Source organism: Schistocerca serialis, chromosome 3 (assembly GCF_023864345.2).
Source record: "Schistocerca serialis cubense isolate TAMUIC-IGC-003099 chromosome 3, iqSchSeri2.2, whole genome shotgun sequence".
Taxonomy (NCBI): domain Eukaryota; kingdom Metazoa; phylum Arthropoda; class Insecta; order Orthoptera; family Acrididae; genus Schistocerca; species Schistocerca serialis.
The window spans coordinates 252145969-252163099 of NC_064640.1; the positions used below are offsets into that span (position 1 = coordinate 252145969).

Here is a 17131-nt window from a genome sequence, read left to right on the forward strand (position 1 = left end):
TCAGAAATGAATTTTCTGAAGAACAAGTATCGCTCAAGATTAACGGCTGGCCACCTTCAAAACATTATTAACAAAAGCTCCTCCCCATGTGAACATAGCTTCAAGAAACTGGCTGAAAACCACAAATGTAATTTCTCCCATTGGGTTTTTTTAATACAAATATGCCTACATATTTTACTTCATATTTTGTGAGTGAAAATTAAAATTAAAAATGGCACTGGATGTTTTTTCTGAATTTTCAATACAAGTATGCCTATCTATTGTATTTAATATTTTTTGTGAGTGAAAATAAAAATCTCGATAAAAATTTTCAAAAGTATCCGGACCCAATCTATAATCTCCTGGCTTGTGGCATATTCATTTCATCGATATATATTAACACGGACAGTAAAACATGAAGAATAAGCAGTACTCCAACAGTGACTGAGCAGTGGTACTTCATGGCAGAAGCACAATGGTGTTGTCGCTGCTGGAGTACCAGTTATTCTTCATGTTTTACAGTCCCTGTTAATAAATACTGACAAAATTAATATCACACTGAACTAATTTGGGACCTCTCTATTGAATGGGCAAGTAAAATTCTGCTTTAAAAATAATTTTGTTTGCAATGAGAAACAAACTGACACTTTATGCTGACATTGGGCATCATAGGAAAGACATGACGAGCAACATATTTTTTGGGCTGACTTTGGCGACACAGTGCAAAGTCAAAATTGCAGATATCTTCTGAAACACCAGAGAAAAGAGAAAAAGTGCCCGATGACTCTTAGGAGAGACACCCAGCTCATGTACAAACTAACACAAAAAGAGTAAGAATGATGCAACACTCCTCATCACTGTGCCAAGTCATTTTAAAAGACAAGAGATCTCTAGCAAACTCTTCTACAATACTCTCAAAACTATTCACATAACTTACCAAATGCTCGAAGCTTCCCTGAGTGGAAATCTTCAAGGAGGTGAAGCAGAGCAGTTTCCATACACCTCACATCTGTGACATCTGAGAGAAAAGAGTGGTGTTGACACGAGCGACGCAAATTCACCACTTAAGCCCGTGCAGAATGAAGAAACAAAAAAAAACAAAAGAAAAAGCTACTAATAAAAAAAGAAAAAGTGCTACATGCATTTAAGTAACAAACAAACGAAAAATAAAAATGAAACTATGTACATAATGCAGTAACTATTACACCATGACAACTACTGTTACTACTGCTAATACTACAAATATTATCATAATAATGTAGGGTCAACTCCTGAAATTTTAAGTTTTATGGTGTATTACGTCATCAACCAAACTAGTTACAATTTTAAAGGCACTATCAGAGGGATTACAGTATCATATAGTTGCAGTAACCTTAAATTTGCTAATGTCATTCCTTTGAATTAGTCAAAAGCAATACTTAAGACTTAACTTATAAAAATTTGAAATTATTTAGGTCTTTTACCAAATACACCAGAAACACCTTGGCATATAAGACACTAAAGTTCATTATTGTTTGTTTACACATCAAAAAAGTACCCCACTGGCCCAAAAAGGTTCAAGATAGGATTAATAAGAAAAAAAGACAAAATTTACAATGGTGTTTTTAATGCTTCAGGTGTTCTACAGACACCACAGAAAGGGCTCATATTTGAGTAAGATATTGCAATGTACAGTGTTCCTTCAGACTTTCTACTAAGGGAGTTCTTTCCCTGGTACACATTAACGACTTCAGTCGTAGCAGGTAATGCTAATGCTAATGCTAATGCTTTTGTGTGTGTGTGTGTGTGTGTGTGTGTGTGTGTGTGTGTGTGTGTGTGTAAGAGAGACGGAGGGAGGGAGGGATTACAAAGCCATAAGATCATGTTTCAATCCATTACGATTCTGTCACTTACTATTTATTTTGCCTATGGCAGTTATTTCTCAGTTTGAAAAATGATCAACTGCACAGTGGTTTGGGTTCCATTTATGTTCCGGCATAATGATAAGTGAGGATCAAGAATGATACAGCAGAGAGGGCTGCGAGACGATGACAGCCAATAGCACACTGACTAGGACGTCACCATGACAGGAGCGGCCTCTACATGAATAGAATAATAGTAACACACTGCCTAGCCTCGGCCGCACTAGGAGAGCCGTGACTTGTGATCCATACAAATTACTTGCATGGAAATTCTATATTTCAAAGGACACTGATTATTCGCATGTCTCCAATTGCTTGCGACACCAACCACCTCGTACATATGCAAGTTAACTATTGTTATTTCAATTACTGCAATAAACTCCATTAACATGAATGGCTTGAATGCTGTCTAGCTATCAAAGAAAGCAGCTTCCTAGGCACCCTAGAAGAGAGGGCGGGCAGGGTCCCACATTGATGAAGAGGATTCACAAAACAACCCCGCACCTCGCGGCCATGAAATTTTATTTTGTTCTGCTGGCACCTTAACTCTCTCTTGTCTTTTATTTGCAGGGGATTTTACATGCTTTAAGAGTCTCTTGTTAATCAGTGTTTTCAGGTGGGCATTGCAGAAATTTTCTTTGCTTTTGTACTTATTTTTCTTGCTTGCCTTGTCCGTTTCTTGTATTTGTCTCTTCCAAAATGCCCACCCCACCTATCCCACCCCCTGCTCAGGCACCATAGCTGCAAGCGTTAGATGCAACACAGATAATGCAAATGTTTGAGTTCCAGACACAGCAAATCTCACGATGCAGCAGCTACTGGGCAACACTGCGTGCCTGATGGAACGAGCAACACCTACAGCAATACCACCTTTTTGCCAGTTTTGTGAAGAAGAGGAAGGGCTCGAGTGGTTGCAAAATTTTGAAGCCCACATACTCATCCACAATGTACCAGGTACTGTGAAACTCCCCATTTCTTACCCATGGTAGGAAGTGCAGTGTTCCGTCTAACTCAGAAACTTTTTCCTAATGCCATTCCAAGTGAACCTTCGGATGAACAGGTTGTGGATTCGCTAACTATTATGACCAATAAGTGAATGTGGTAGCAGCTAGGTATCAATTCTGCAATTGCAAAAAACGGTCAGAAAAAACATATCGTGAGTGAGTAACAGATTTGTAGGGTATGACGAGGAAATGCAAATTCAAATGTGCTTGTGATGCTTTATATTCAGATGTCATGCTGAGTAATGCAACCGTGTACAATGTACTCGATGTCAAACTCAGAGAACAGATTATGAAACACTCGGATCCATCATTTCAGCAGGTAGTGCAAATACTAGATCAGTACGATTCAGGTGCCCTGTCGGCTGATAAATTTGAGCAGCCAGCTATTTGTCTGGTTGAGTTCCTTGTTTCCAATTGGCCCACTCAGTGGCAGCTTGTGTTCACCACACCGAGTAAACAACGCTTAAAGCCGCATAAGCAGTTCGCTAAACAGGTGGTGACACAGGCGAACAGAATTAAATCTTGCCCTCGGTGTAATTCACAGCACAAACGCCATGACTGCCCCTCCCGACAGGCTCAGTGTTACACTTGTGGCAGGAAAGGACATGTACAATCTGTATGTCTGCAACGGAACAGATACAAGAATTCGGGCCACTCACAAAAATCTAGTCACAAGCCCCATGTCATTAATGCAGTATATTCAAAGTCTGCAAAAGGCATTCGCAAAACCAGCAAGCGTGCAGTTTCTTCAACGATACACTAGTCCAAAAAGCTTTTTGTTCATTTACTTCTACGTGGCAAATGTGTGAAATTTCAGTTGGACATGGGTGCCTCTGTCACATTGTTAAATCTTCACACATATGAAATGTTAGGCTCCCCACACTTGTCTAAAACTAGCACGCAACTGACAGCTTATAATGGACAAGACATTCCCGTTCTTGGAAAATGTACTTTGCCAGCCATGTATCACTCAAGTACGTGAACAGTGACTTTTACGGTGCTAAAATCACACAACTGTGAGAACATGTTTGGTCCTGATTCCTTTGATTTGTTTGGCTTTAACATTCAGGACAATGTATTGGCAGTGTCTGCATTCTAGGCAAAATACAGTGAACCTTCGTATGAACAGGTTGTGGATTCACTAACTATTATGACCAATAAGTGAATGTGGTAGCAGCTAGGTATCAAGAATTCCCAGAACTCATTCCTGAAAGTTTAGGCAAGGCTAACAATTTTGTTGCACATATTACTCTGAAAGACAATGCTCAGACGAAATTCTGCCAGACCAGAACTGTTCCCATTGCATTACCAGATAAACTGGCCGCTGAACTTAAAGAATTGCAAGGTAATGGAGCTGTTGCACCCATACAAGCTAATCAATGGGCAAGTCCACTGGTTTAGCTGCCCAAACCCTCAGGTCACACTTGTTTCTGTGATGACTTTACGTCTACAGTCAAATCACTAACTGCAATTGATACTTATCCACTGCCACGCCCAGACGATCTCATGGACAGATTGGGCACTGGTCACTACTTTCCAAAAATTGATTTGCGCAACGCATATCTTCAAATACCGCTCGATGAAGAATCTCAAAAAGTGTGTGTAGTGAATACTCATTTGGGCTTGTTTAAATATTTGCATTTGCCTTTTGACAGCGCTTCCACACCCACCATTTTCCAACAGCATTTGGAACAGCTGACTGCACAAGTGCCAAACTGTTCAAACTATTTGGACGATATTGTAGTAGGAGGTCATAAACCTGAAGAAAATACTGCAAATTTGCATGTTTTGTTCCGTGTGTTGTTTGATGCAGGACTAAAGTGTAGACTGGACAAGTGTGATTTTTTAAAACCTGAGTTGCCGTATCTTGGTCATGTCAACAACAGTCAAGGTGTACATCCTCTTCAGTCACATTTGTTAGCCATACGAGACTTGCCAGTTCCTCACAATGTCACAGAATTGCAGCCAGTCTTAGGGAAAACGAGCTATTATATTCAGTTCATACTGTATGCTGCACAAATCGCGGCTCCATCGCATCGCATGCGCCGCAAGAATGTCCCCCTTGTTTTGACAGATGAGCGCCAAGCAGCTTTTCAAAAACTAAAAGATGCATTGCTCAGTGATCAATGCTTAGTTCATTCTGAAGCAAAGCAAGTGCTGTATGTATTGTGTGTGAGATACAGAGGCAAGCAAGTGTGCCGGGACTTACCCCAGTTCACTGCTAGTAACGCCACATCACCTTAAAGCGTCTGCGCATAGCGCAGAAGTATTGCACCATAGTTAAGTACGAAATTAAAAATCAAAATTTAAGTTTAAAACCCTGTTAAAATATAGTTTAGTGTTATAATGTTCCAAATACCAAGTCTTTATGTTCTAGACTTAACAATTTACGTAAAAATGCCATTTTAAGAGAAAAATAAGTGCCGCTAAATAATGAAGCTAGAAAGCCAGAATTTGGTCAGAAGGTGCAGTTAGAGCTCATAATTAAGTGGCGCAGGTTTCCAAAACCATAAAACAAAAATTAATGGTTGAATCCTCGTTTTTAGGAAAAATCAGTAGCGTTGAAAAAATGGGCTTCGAAACATGAAAATTTGTTTTATGCTGGGAGTTCACCCCAAAAATAACAACTGAGAGATTACGTTAAGCTGCCTCTTATAGTTTTTGAATAATTAAGTAAAAACCGATTTTGTAACTAAAATGTACCCAATTGTTGTAGATTAAGTACCTGTAACCTTAATGATAGGGAATTTTGGTTAAAGTGGATGATAAAACATATCAAGTGATAGAGCTGTACCAAATTTGAGAGTTGTAGTATTAATAACTGCCGACAAAAGTTCTAGTAAAGATGTGGTTCAGAGGTAACGATCTACCGTTAGATCCACTATAAAAATTCTGGAAGGCAAAGTTTTCATTCTAGCGAGCTGAAACTTTTCTATGCTTTCAAACAACTTAACTGAATACAAATAAAAATTAAGAGGTTTCTGAAGTAATCTGTAACTATATTATTAAAGTTTACGTGCTCGAGAAAGCGGTTATTTGGAGGCTGCTGCAGTATGCAGATAGCAGTAGACAACAGATGTTCCCTCAGCCGTCTGCTCCAGCACCTATATAAATACAGCCCGAGAGGCAGTAGTAAGGTTCACTTCGCACTCGGCTATGGCAAGATCAATGCCTATCAAATGTTGGATTGCGCTCTGCCTCAGATGATGTCAGAGCCGAACTGTGTCAAAGCGCCTATTTTGCGGTAAAAACGGATAGTGAACTCAAGAAGACTGTACACCATCCTGGATCGCTTAGAACTCACCAAAGTAACGGTTAGTGTGCCGTCTGTGTGAATTACAATTCCGCGTGGCAAGTGGTGACTTTATTTCCACATTTATGGCGAGCATTTATTTTGAACATTTATTGCAAACTTTCATTTTAGTAATTTCAGTCAGGGCGAAACACAATCTGGTAAGAACATACCACAGAAGTCGTCCCTGAACTGCTAAATGTGCTGCTAGAATAGAAAGACTTGCTTTCAATTGGCTGGACCAGAACGGGCCATGCAGACTGGAAACTAAGGTCAGTATCTTTCCCTTCGCTTTCTGGCTGACCACTAAATTATTTGCCAGGCCCACATGAATAAAAAAGACAGCATTTAAATAATTTTTACTCGCCGCCCCACAACTTCGATCCTGACAAACCAGTTGTATTCCAAGTTGATGCTTCCTCTTATGGAACTGGTGGAGTCCTTTCGCACAGAATTGGTGATAAAGACAGGCCTACTGCTTTCGCATCAAAAGTGTTGTCCAAATCTCAGTGTAACTATTCATAAGTTGAGAAAGAGACTTTGGCTATTCTGTATGGTGTCACCAAATTCCACCACTATTTGTATGGCAGAAAATTCTACATAGTAACAGATCACAAGCCTTTGCAGTCCTTGCTTCTTCTGATGAAACTGGTTCCTGTATGAACCGCCCAAAAATTGCAGAGATGGGCTTTGTTGTTGCCTCAATTCCCAGTACGAGATCGTGTATCATCCAATGGTTCAACATGGTAAAGCGGATGCACTTTCACACCTTCCAATTAGCCCTGATACAGATTTTGACACTTCTGCTGCATCTTATTGTCACATCGATTCTCAGGATTCCGAATTTCTTGAATCTTTTACGCTGAACTATAAGGAACTTGCACAGGACACAGAAGTTGATTCAGATTTGAACATTTTGCTAAAATATATTCGCATATGTCGGTCTCACTCATTGAATAGTATAACGAACTCTGTAGTGCGCCAATACTTTGCCGGTCGGCATAGCCTCGCTGTACAGAAAGGTGCGATTCTTGTTCAAAATGACAGTAGACAGTCACGATTGTTGATCCCTGAAGCCTTGCAAAAAGAAGTGTTGTTGTTACTTCACCTAGGACACTGGGGGATTGTTCATATAAAACAGTTAGCGCGTCGACACTGCACATGGCAGGGTATGGACACCCAAATAGAACAGATGACATGACAGTGTCATGTATGTGCAGAAAATCAGTCAGCTCCACCACAAAAATTCTCTGCCTAGCCTCAGCCGCAGGCACCATGGCAACTTGTGCACATAGACTTTGTAGAGGGGAGGCGGGGGGAGGAATGTTCCAGCGTAACAAGTGCCGGCATGAAGGCCAAGAACAACACAGCAGAGAGGGCTGTAAGATGACATTAGCCAATAGCACACTGACTAGGACACCACCATGACAGGAGCAGCCACTACATAAAGAGAATAAAAACGATGTGCTGACTAGCCTTGGGCACACTACAAGAGCAGTGACTTGTGATCCATATCAATTACTTGCATGGAGATTGTATATTACAAAGGAAACTGATTATTTGCATGTCGCCACTTGCTTGCGGCACCACCTTGTACATATGCAAGTTAAGTATTGTCAATTACTATAATAAACTGCATTCATATCGTTTGCTTGTATGCTGTCTAGCTATCTGAGAAAGCAGCTTCCTAGGTGTCCTATAAGAGACGAGTGGGCAGGATCCCACATGTTAAACTGTGGTTTTCTTTGCAACACGCTTGGTGAGTCAGGTTAAAGGTTAGAGGAGACCATAAAACCTGCCACAGGATAATGCCTACTTAAGTACTGTAGTCTTCAAACGACCTTTGCTGTTGTAGACGGTGATAATTTTTTTCTACCAATAGGTGCAGGTTGAGATGAGAAACTGAACAACATACCAAATAATTTCATTAAGATAAGTAACTCTTTGTTGATGATTAGCAGGCTGAACCTCAGCTACAAGGAACCACAACCTCGTGTGAAAGAACAGACAATGATGACAATCCACAGCTGTTCAAAACAATTCACAATTTGCTGAATGTGAATTCCTGGACATCAGCTGTAGTAAGTACAGATTTACTACTCAGTAGTGACATACAAAAATTTGTGCCAGACCGGAACTTGAACCCAGACAAAAAAATGGTTCAAATGGCTCTGAGCACTATGGGACTCAACTTCTGTGGTCATAAGTCCCCTAGAACTTAGAACTACTTAAACCTAACTAACCTAAGGACATCACACACATCCATGCCCGAGGCAGGATTCGAACCTGCGACCGTAGCAGTCGCGCGGTTCCTGACTGAGCGCCTAGAGGAACCCAGACATCACCTTAACCATTTCGGCTATCCATGCACGCTTCCAGGGCAAACATACAGAATTACTAGTAATGCAAGTAAGAGGATTATTCATAAAAACTTCCAGAAGTTTAAGAACAGTAAGAAATTCAACATGCAGCTTATTTAAACAACAAAAACCATAGTAAAATGTGGTAAAAACAAGCACTGTTACAGGAATACACAAAATCTTCAGAAACCATTTCTTACAACACAACTTCGAACTGTCAACACAACTGGCACTGTTTGGAGTATCCTACGACTCCCACATCACTGGCAACGCGTTATACACAATGCTGGTGACTACTTTGAAGGTCAGTAAAACTTTGAAACATGTGTCTATTTTGTACAAGCTGTAAATAAATAGTTGCCACTATTGAAGTTCCAACCCTCATAACAGAAAAGGACATCTCATAAGAGTGTAAGACATCTGTACCATCATGGCTACAAAAGTGGCTATGGAAGAGCAGTTGCATATTACACGGTGAATTATCTTTCCAAACAAGTAGTGGTTCTATTTGACAAAATGAAACCACAATTAGATGTGTCAAGACAGTTGACGCACAAAGTGACAAACTGCATTCAATTACACCACAAAATGAAAGCAAATACAGTACACACATGAGGTACTCTTAAAGTTTTGGTGAGCACCTTTTAGAAGAAAAAAAAAAAAAAAAAAAAAAAAAAAAAAAAAAAAAAAAAAAAAAAAAAAAAAAAAGGTTATATAATCAATTGTTTTTGCTTGTTTCCAAGTAAACTTGTGCAGTCCTGGAATATGTTGGAAGTCTGATGCCACAGCACTGTAAGACGCTGCAACAGGAGCCAAAACAAATGGCACAGCCAATTGATAAAGTGGAGTGCTGGAAAGTAATTCATTTACAGCAACAGCCGAAGTGTTGCACTGGTGTCAAGCTAATCCAGATGGCTAAAGAATATTACACTTCTCCTCTTACAATGAATAAAATGTTTGTCAATAGAAATCTTGTTATCTCGTGCATTTGGCAATAATGCTGTGCTGGCTGGTAATTTCCAAACCTTGCACCCTCATGTTAGTATGATGTTTGATATACTATGGGATACAACTGTTTGTTATTCACCAATAGCACAATCCATAACTGAATTTAACACAATAGTTCACCAGTTATTGAATGACTGTTTTCCTACTTCACCCTTGGTCAGCAGAACAGCTGTATCATATACTTCATTTTTAAATCTGTGCCCACTTAACCTACAGCTTACCTCAGTTTACTGTCAATGGTAACAAATGAGCTTTTCATAGTGAAACAACATGACATGTCATACTTCAAAAATGGACACATTCTCTCTCACTTTCTATTGCATTATGTAGCATCAGTTATTGGCATCTTTTTGGTGCCAAATACAGGGTGAGTCAAAAAGGACTTTGCATGATATAGAAATTTATTGAAATAACTTACAGAATCTGTAAATGTGTCATTAGGAAACAACCTCAAGTTTCACATAAAAGTGTCAAGTGTCATTTTGCTTCGATGTGACCACCATCTATGATGTGGCAAACATCCCACTGGTAATCAATTTCTTCCCACAATTGTTGCAGAAAATTGGGCATAACTTGTGCAACAGCAGTGAAGATTCAATTTTTCACGTCAGCTAACTTGTTTTGTAGGTGAGGAATGTACACAAGGTCTTTAATGAAACCCTAGAGGAAGAAATCAGTGGTGTCAAGTCTGGGGAGCTCGGTGGCCATGTGATAGGCCCTTCACAGCCAATCCACCCACGTGGGAAGTGATTATCGAAGAAACCTCGAACTTCCGTGAGGAAATAAAGTGGTGCACCATCTTGCTGGTAGTAAACCATCCCATCTCTGTTACCTTCATCAATATGTGGAATTAAAAGTTTTCAAGCATATCCAGAAACACAATACCAGTGACAGTTTTCTCCCTGAAGAGGAAAGGGCCATACACTTTCAGTGTGCTAACGGCACAAAAGACATTAACTTTGGGCTGTCACATACGTGTTCCAGGGTTGCTTGTGGATTTTTGCTGCCCATATTCTGCAGCTGTGGGTGTTCACGATGCCACTGATATGAAATGTTGACTCATCACTGAAGACTGTTCATGAATGTCCCATCATCCTCTATCCAATGCAACATTTCTGCACAGAATTCCCCTAGAGCAACCTTACCTACATGAGTAATATGCTGTGCCTTTGTGAATCTGTATGGTTTCAAGTGTTAATGTCTATGCAGTGCTCGTCAAACAGTCTTTTAAAGAATGTCTGTCTTGCAAGACTCACATCATGTTGATTTTTTATAACTGTGGGCAAAGCTCTTCCTAACCTGTTCGGCATAAGCATCAACATGCAAGCGACCTGCTGATTTATCATGTCACAGTGAACAACCCACCTCACCAAAGTTCTTGTGTCAAGAGTAAATTGTAGGCCTGCTTGAAGTTTTTTTTTAGCATATCCAGGGCAAAATTTACACTGAACGGTTGTTGCAGAGTTCATTTCATTAAACCAAAACACACTGCGAGCATGATCGCCACCAGTGAAAGTAACTGGGTACTACGCTCCTGGTGTCAGAATGCGGTACTGATGCACTACGTCACTATGTGAATCAAACTTTATACTGTTTGCTACAAAATGACACATCTACCAATTCTGTAAATTATCCCAATAATTTTCTATATTATCCAAAGTTGTGAAGTCCTTTTCTACTCACCCTGTATAGTACATGGCGTGTACAGCTCGGCAACTCGGTGTTAAATCAATAATTCACAGGTTCAAAGTTCAATCCTTTGTACATTCTACAACATTTTCTAGTAGGTATCATGGTTTTCACCTGTACTACTCCATCATGTATTTTTTAATGTAAGTTGCACAATTATTTTACATTAAACTTAAAATCAACCTACAATTAATTGGAAACATATGTTTTCAAGTCAAAAGAAGGTACGTGTCACCATTTATCATCAACCTCACACATTTTAAGTGACTTTGATATTCAAAACTATCTTCACAAAGCCACCCACTTTATTCAATTTTTGATTTAGTTGAGCACTACTATACTGCAATGCACCGTAAATATAACTCCAATATTCTTTCTTTTGTAACTGACTGTGCTCAAAATTTTGACAAGCAATATGCTACAGTCATATCCAAACGGTCCACATAACTCTCCTAGTAACCACTTGAATAATACGAGATGGTTCACAGTATGGCAATGTGTAGATATAAACTGGTTATTTAATCATATTTGATTCACATGAAGTTACGCAGTTCTTCGAACTACTGAACAGAAGTAAAAATATTATTACAAAAGGATGTCTCCAAACATTACAACTTTACTCCATTATACAGAAGGTTAAAAAACAAAAGCAAATGTGCAGCTAAATAAATGACATTAATCTAGTTAAATAAAACTGCAGGAAATAGAAATGATACCACCTGATAAAAAAAGCAAATGATATAGAAAAGCACCAATCAAATGATGATAATATTAACAGTCCAAAGTCACCTCAGAAAGAAGAGATACCTCTTTTTGTGTTGTGAAGACGTGCTGCAGCGGGATTTAGGCGTGCATCTCTCGACTGACGAGCACTGCCTGCATCTGACAATGATGGACCACGGCTCAGCTTCTCATGGCTAAGCTTCTCATTGATAAACAGCAACCGCAAAGGCTGGCTGCCAGCAACAGTTCCTTGAATACAGATGATGCATGATAAATTCTGAAAGTTGACAAAACCTGTCAGTATTCTATAAAAATAGCAGGAATGTAAAATCTACAAGCAGTTACACTTTAGTTTTCTTCTTGTAATTTTACAGAAATCTTCAATAACCAAACAAAAAGATTTAGTTATTAAATTAAGAGGAACTATAGTCTATGTTACGTAGGATGGCACTTCTGCGCAAATAGGTGGAACGGAAAGGAAGCGTGGGGGGATGAGAACTGTGCATGCGCGTCAGCATAGAGCAGGCAAACAAAGTCCTCTTAGCCGAACTACGTTGCTGCGGACAGCAGTCAGACTCGTTTGCCTATGGTACATATGTTCAGATCTATGAGGGGAATAATAAATATTAAAACCAATTTTGATCAATCATCATCAGAGAAACATTAACCCACATCTTGATGACATTGCGTCCTCTGCTCCACAGATTTACTTTGCATGACGGGAGACGAGAACAGCTGACACAGTTTTGTGAATACTTTAAGTACAATTTTTCTCACAATGACAATTGTCTAATGACAAGGTCATCAAAACTGTTTGCAATAATTATCATTTATTGAAATTTGAACTGCACTATAAGTAAAAATTTAATACACAAAAAATTAGCTTCAAGCACAAACTGAAATCATTATATTTACTTGACAACTGCTTCTACACAATATAATTTTTGAAAATGTGTGTGTGTGTGTGTGTGTGTGTGTGTGTGTGTGTGTGTGTGTGTGTGTGTGTGTGTGTGTGTAGTTAAGTGCAATCACCGTGCGTAAAAAAGAATTTGTGGCAGAAAGGCTAATGTAAAAGATTATCGTAAAAACAGTCAGCAAGTTGTCATTATTAACGGGCATTATGAGTGTAAACTAAGGCGTTCGACATTACAATGAGGGGACCACATTTATAAACCACTGAACAAGCAAACAATTAACCCGCATCTGTGAATAGCTCCAGGGAATGCTGACCAATAACAGCCAAAACCACCGATATCTTGACGAGTAACAGTTATTGTCATTTTAGGGCCTTATCCAATTTGTGCCTTGAACATGACAGCAGTTTACATGTGGAAATATCGGACTTCTGACGAATTTATACAGATGCATTCTCGCGTGTTATTAGAGGGTACAACATGGTGAGGGAAGCTTCACTTCTCCTTCAGCAATACGTTGAACATTATAGTCTGCACAATGCAAAGGATATAAAATCCTAATCGAAAAGGCTAGGAAGTTCTCATTATTATGTATACAACTGATATGTTGACAAACACATTTTTTAAACCATGAGTCTTTAAAACTGAGAAATATTTTTGTTTTCTTATAAAGTCTACACCGTAACATCATCATCATTTCTATTTGAGTTTGTTTCCAAACAATCCGATGGTAAATTTACAATGATAGGTTCAAGGCTTATATCCATCATCACCTCCCTGTCAAATTCTTCCTTCTGAAGCTTTTCAGCATGCTGCACAGACTGTGCGCACGCTACAGGTGGGATGTTGTCTATTGCCTCATGCACAAGCAATTCACTGTATATTACCATGAATTTTTTTTCTTTCTTTCCCCCTCCCACATACCCTTAACCCTTTGTCAAAATGAATTCCATTGAGCTACACTGACAGTGACACATGGATAAATGCAAAACTGTGTGCCCCATTCACATGCAAGGAAGTCAAGTTTGTAAGTTCTGTCACATGACTTGTATAAATTAAAGAGCTGCAGGTCAGCATGAGTCTGGTTTATACTGTGCTCAATATTTTTATTTTCGAGCCAGGGAAAAATATCCGCTTTTCTGGTGTTTTTACTTACTGCTTTCTCTATAACAGTTGAATTATAACTGGCAATGACCAATTTCGAAGCAGGGTATGGCAAGAATTGTGAATCATGTCATGAAACTGACAGCATTCATTTCCAAATAGTAGTCACTGCCATTTTTCTTCCATGTAAATACAACTTTATTCTTAGAAACAAAACCAGAAGAAGAGTCAGCATGTAGAATTATTATCCAAGAACCTATTCCTATGAGAATTTTAAAACCGCCAGTACTGTCACTCATTTTCCAGCAGATCTTCCTGGAATGATTCTAGTTGACCCACGTTTCATCAGGGTAATACACTGTTCAACTATCGCCTTGTCTTGTACCTTGAATCTTTATGTGGGATGTAGTTCGTGCTGCAGCTATGTCACTTCTTTGAACTACAAGCTTTCTTCGTAACATATCTGGAACAGTCTTTTAAAATTCTTCACATCGATGAAGCGCTTACCATTGAAGCCGATTATCTCATGCATAACTTAACAAGTTTTTGTGATGTGAGGCATTCATCATTCACATGGAGCTCTTTAAAATACCATTGTTAGAACCATCCACTTGTGTTACAGGTTCATTGCAATTTCTATGATTTTCCAGGTGACACAAAACCAACTTTTTTATGGTTTCTACAGCTCTGACAGCTTTGTTTACAGTTCTCTTTCAGTTCTTTCACCGATACCACATGGTTCTGGAGTCCGTGTTTATGTTTTCAAATGTCAACAGTAGAAGACCTGCTTTCAAATTCACGTTTGGAAAAGTTATAAATGCGGTAAATAATCCACCTCGCCTGCTTGTGAAGCACTTCACATTTACTGCCACCACACGACTTTTTTTAAATCACACTTAAACATTTACAGACACAGACTGACAGCTGAACAAATACTTTGGTTGTCGTGAAGTACGGTAATAGTGCAGCATATAGATGCGAGATTCTCACACTCTAACTGTAACTCTCTGCTAATCACTCTGAAAGAAAATGAATATTATTGGCTGCTAGTGGAGGGGGATGTGCAGAATGGCTGAAAATGGGCCACCTTCCTACACGACATGAACTTTAGCATCAAAAATGCATCTTCAGATTACCTGTTAAAGGGGTATTTCCTATCGAAGGAGCAGTTGCTGTCCTATTTAGTGTACGTGACGTCGCTGAGCCGTGGATGCTGCCTCCCCCTGATGAAACCTGCAAATACGGTTTGTTACATACAAAGGTGTGCTGTAAATTTTCAATTGATATACACAAATGACAATGAACAAGCTGTGGCACAAAAAGCATATAACATTTAACTAAGTAATATTTTATATGGAAGAATAGCCTTTATTTACCAAATCACTGAATGAGAAATAACGAAAGAAAGCTTGAGACACAACATGTTGGAAGCACACATATTTGAATCTCTAACTTTGACAACTTTTTTAAAGTCCCTTCAACAGGAGGAAGAGAGAGGTAGAAAACAGGAGAAGAGACAAATAGACAAATGAATTCTAGAAGAAAGAAAACAATGTTTCAAATTTTTTGCACGATTCCATGCCAATTCCAACTTAATTTTTAGAGTATTTTCTGCATTACTACACAATGTGATATCACTGCCCCCAAACTTCTCCATAATTTACAGCAACAAAGGTATGAATTGTTACAGCAGGACCACTCCAGGCATACCAAACTGTGCGCATGCCATGTGTGCAGACCATGGGCGGGTGGACATAGACTCCGCCTGTCTCTGCTTTGCTAGGTCCTCTTCAGAATTACCAGGTACAGCACGAAATTTCATTTAGTATGGTAGTGTGGCATTTTTTTTCTGTCATCACAACTCTCTTCAGTACAGTGCCATTTTCCCTTCGCTATTTGTTCGCGATATGGATGTTCACAGGCCCAGTGGCTATTTGCATAAAAAAGAGGCAGTCTAATGATTATCACAAATCTTTAAAATTGAATGAGAATGACAGAAGGGAGGAATGAGAATTCTCAATATCTATTACGCAGTCCATAAGCAAAGGGTACTGCAAATTTGCTATGAAATGACATTACAGTATCATACAGAAAGAATTTAAAGATTTGGTTGGCAATGATAGAGCTAAAAAATTAAGCTAAGGTCTCGATCAGGGCCAGCAGCAGTCACAACAGTGCTTATATAGTGCTCATAGGCAATGTGTCAGTTTCACGTAGCCAATGGGATGATTCTTTGACATAGCCAATGAGAGGCGAGAACAGAGGCAATGTATATCTAGGGGCAAAATTGAAACAATTGTCTTGCTTGCCATTTTTTGGCGTATTAGTAAGTTGAGAGAGACATATTTAGTGATTACAGCAGTAAGTTGTAGAAAGTGGACTGATTCAAGTGATTTAGTTCTGCATGGCGACATTATCTGCTGGTGCATGTCTTATGAAGTCACTGCAGAGACACGAAAATCTATCGAATGTGGCAGCAAAATGCCTCTTCCAGTGGCGAAGGTTTGTGTGGGTGGTATCACCTGAAAGTGTAGCAAAAGCTGCTGCTTTGAGACTGCATTGCCATTTACATGTGACGTGTTCACAGCTTCCCCTTCTTCCCCCTCCTCACATTCAGATGGCATGACGTGGCAACAGAGGAACTGCGCTGACATAATTACTGCTATGACACTCTCACCACGCCATGGCTCACAAGCCAAATTCTTGGCTGCCCCTGTACTAAACCTTCTAGTAAATTCAGCGCAACCAGCCTACATAGTAAACTAAAGTACATTACAGACATGACATATTTATTGTTCTTTGTACTTCAGTACTGGATATGATGTGGGGGTGAATTCCTTTTACAATACCTATCCAACAGTAATGTCTAATCATTCCAGTGGTAAAATGGGATTTGTACAACTGGAATACTGCTCACGAACTCTGTAAAGCAGTTTCATTCATAACAAAGTTGTATGTCATATTGACACCGTACTAATATAACAATAATACAGCAGTAGACCCTATGTCTTAATCAGATTCACACAGCAACCGTAAAAAAAAATAATTATTATTCCAACCACAGATGGAAGATAATTCTGATTAACATTACTTCTTTTGTCCTCTAAGGGCTGTCTTAAGATCTTTATGGGTGGGTTACAATGTATGAAGACACACA

The 17131-nt window shown here is 39.2% G+C and overlaps 1 protein-coding gene across 6 annotated transcripts in view; it reads right to left on the reverse strand.

Moving 5' to 3' along the window:
• LOC126470002 (coiled-coil domain-containing protein 28B) overlaps positions 1–17131 on the reverse strand; it is a 162467-nt gene that overhangs the window by 20238 nt on the left and 125098 nt on the right. For 5 of the 6 annotated variants that reach the window (XM_050097471.1, XM_050097468.1, XM_050097469.1 and 2 more), the window contains 3 exons: positions 15111–15207; positions 12041–12205; positions 917–1042 (listed from right to left, as the gene is read on the reverse strand). In XM_050097471.1, coding sequence (XP_049953428.1) covers positions 917–1042; positions 12041–12205; positions 15111–15207 — 388 coding nt within the window. The remainder of the gene's footprint in view (positions 1–916; positions 1043–12040; positions 12206–15110; positions 15208–17131) is intronic. The other variant, XM_050097472.1, reaches the window with a different exon arrangement.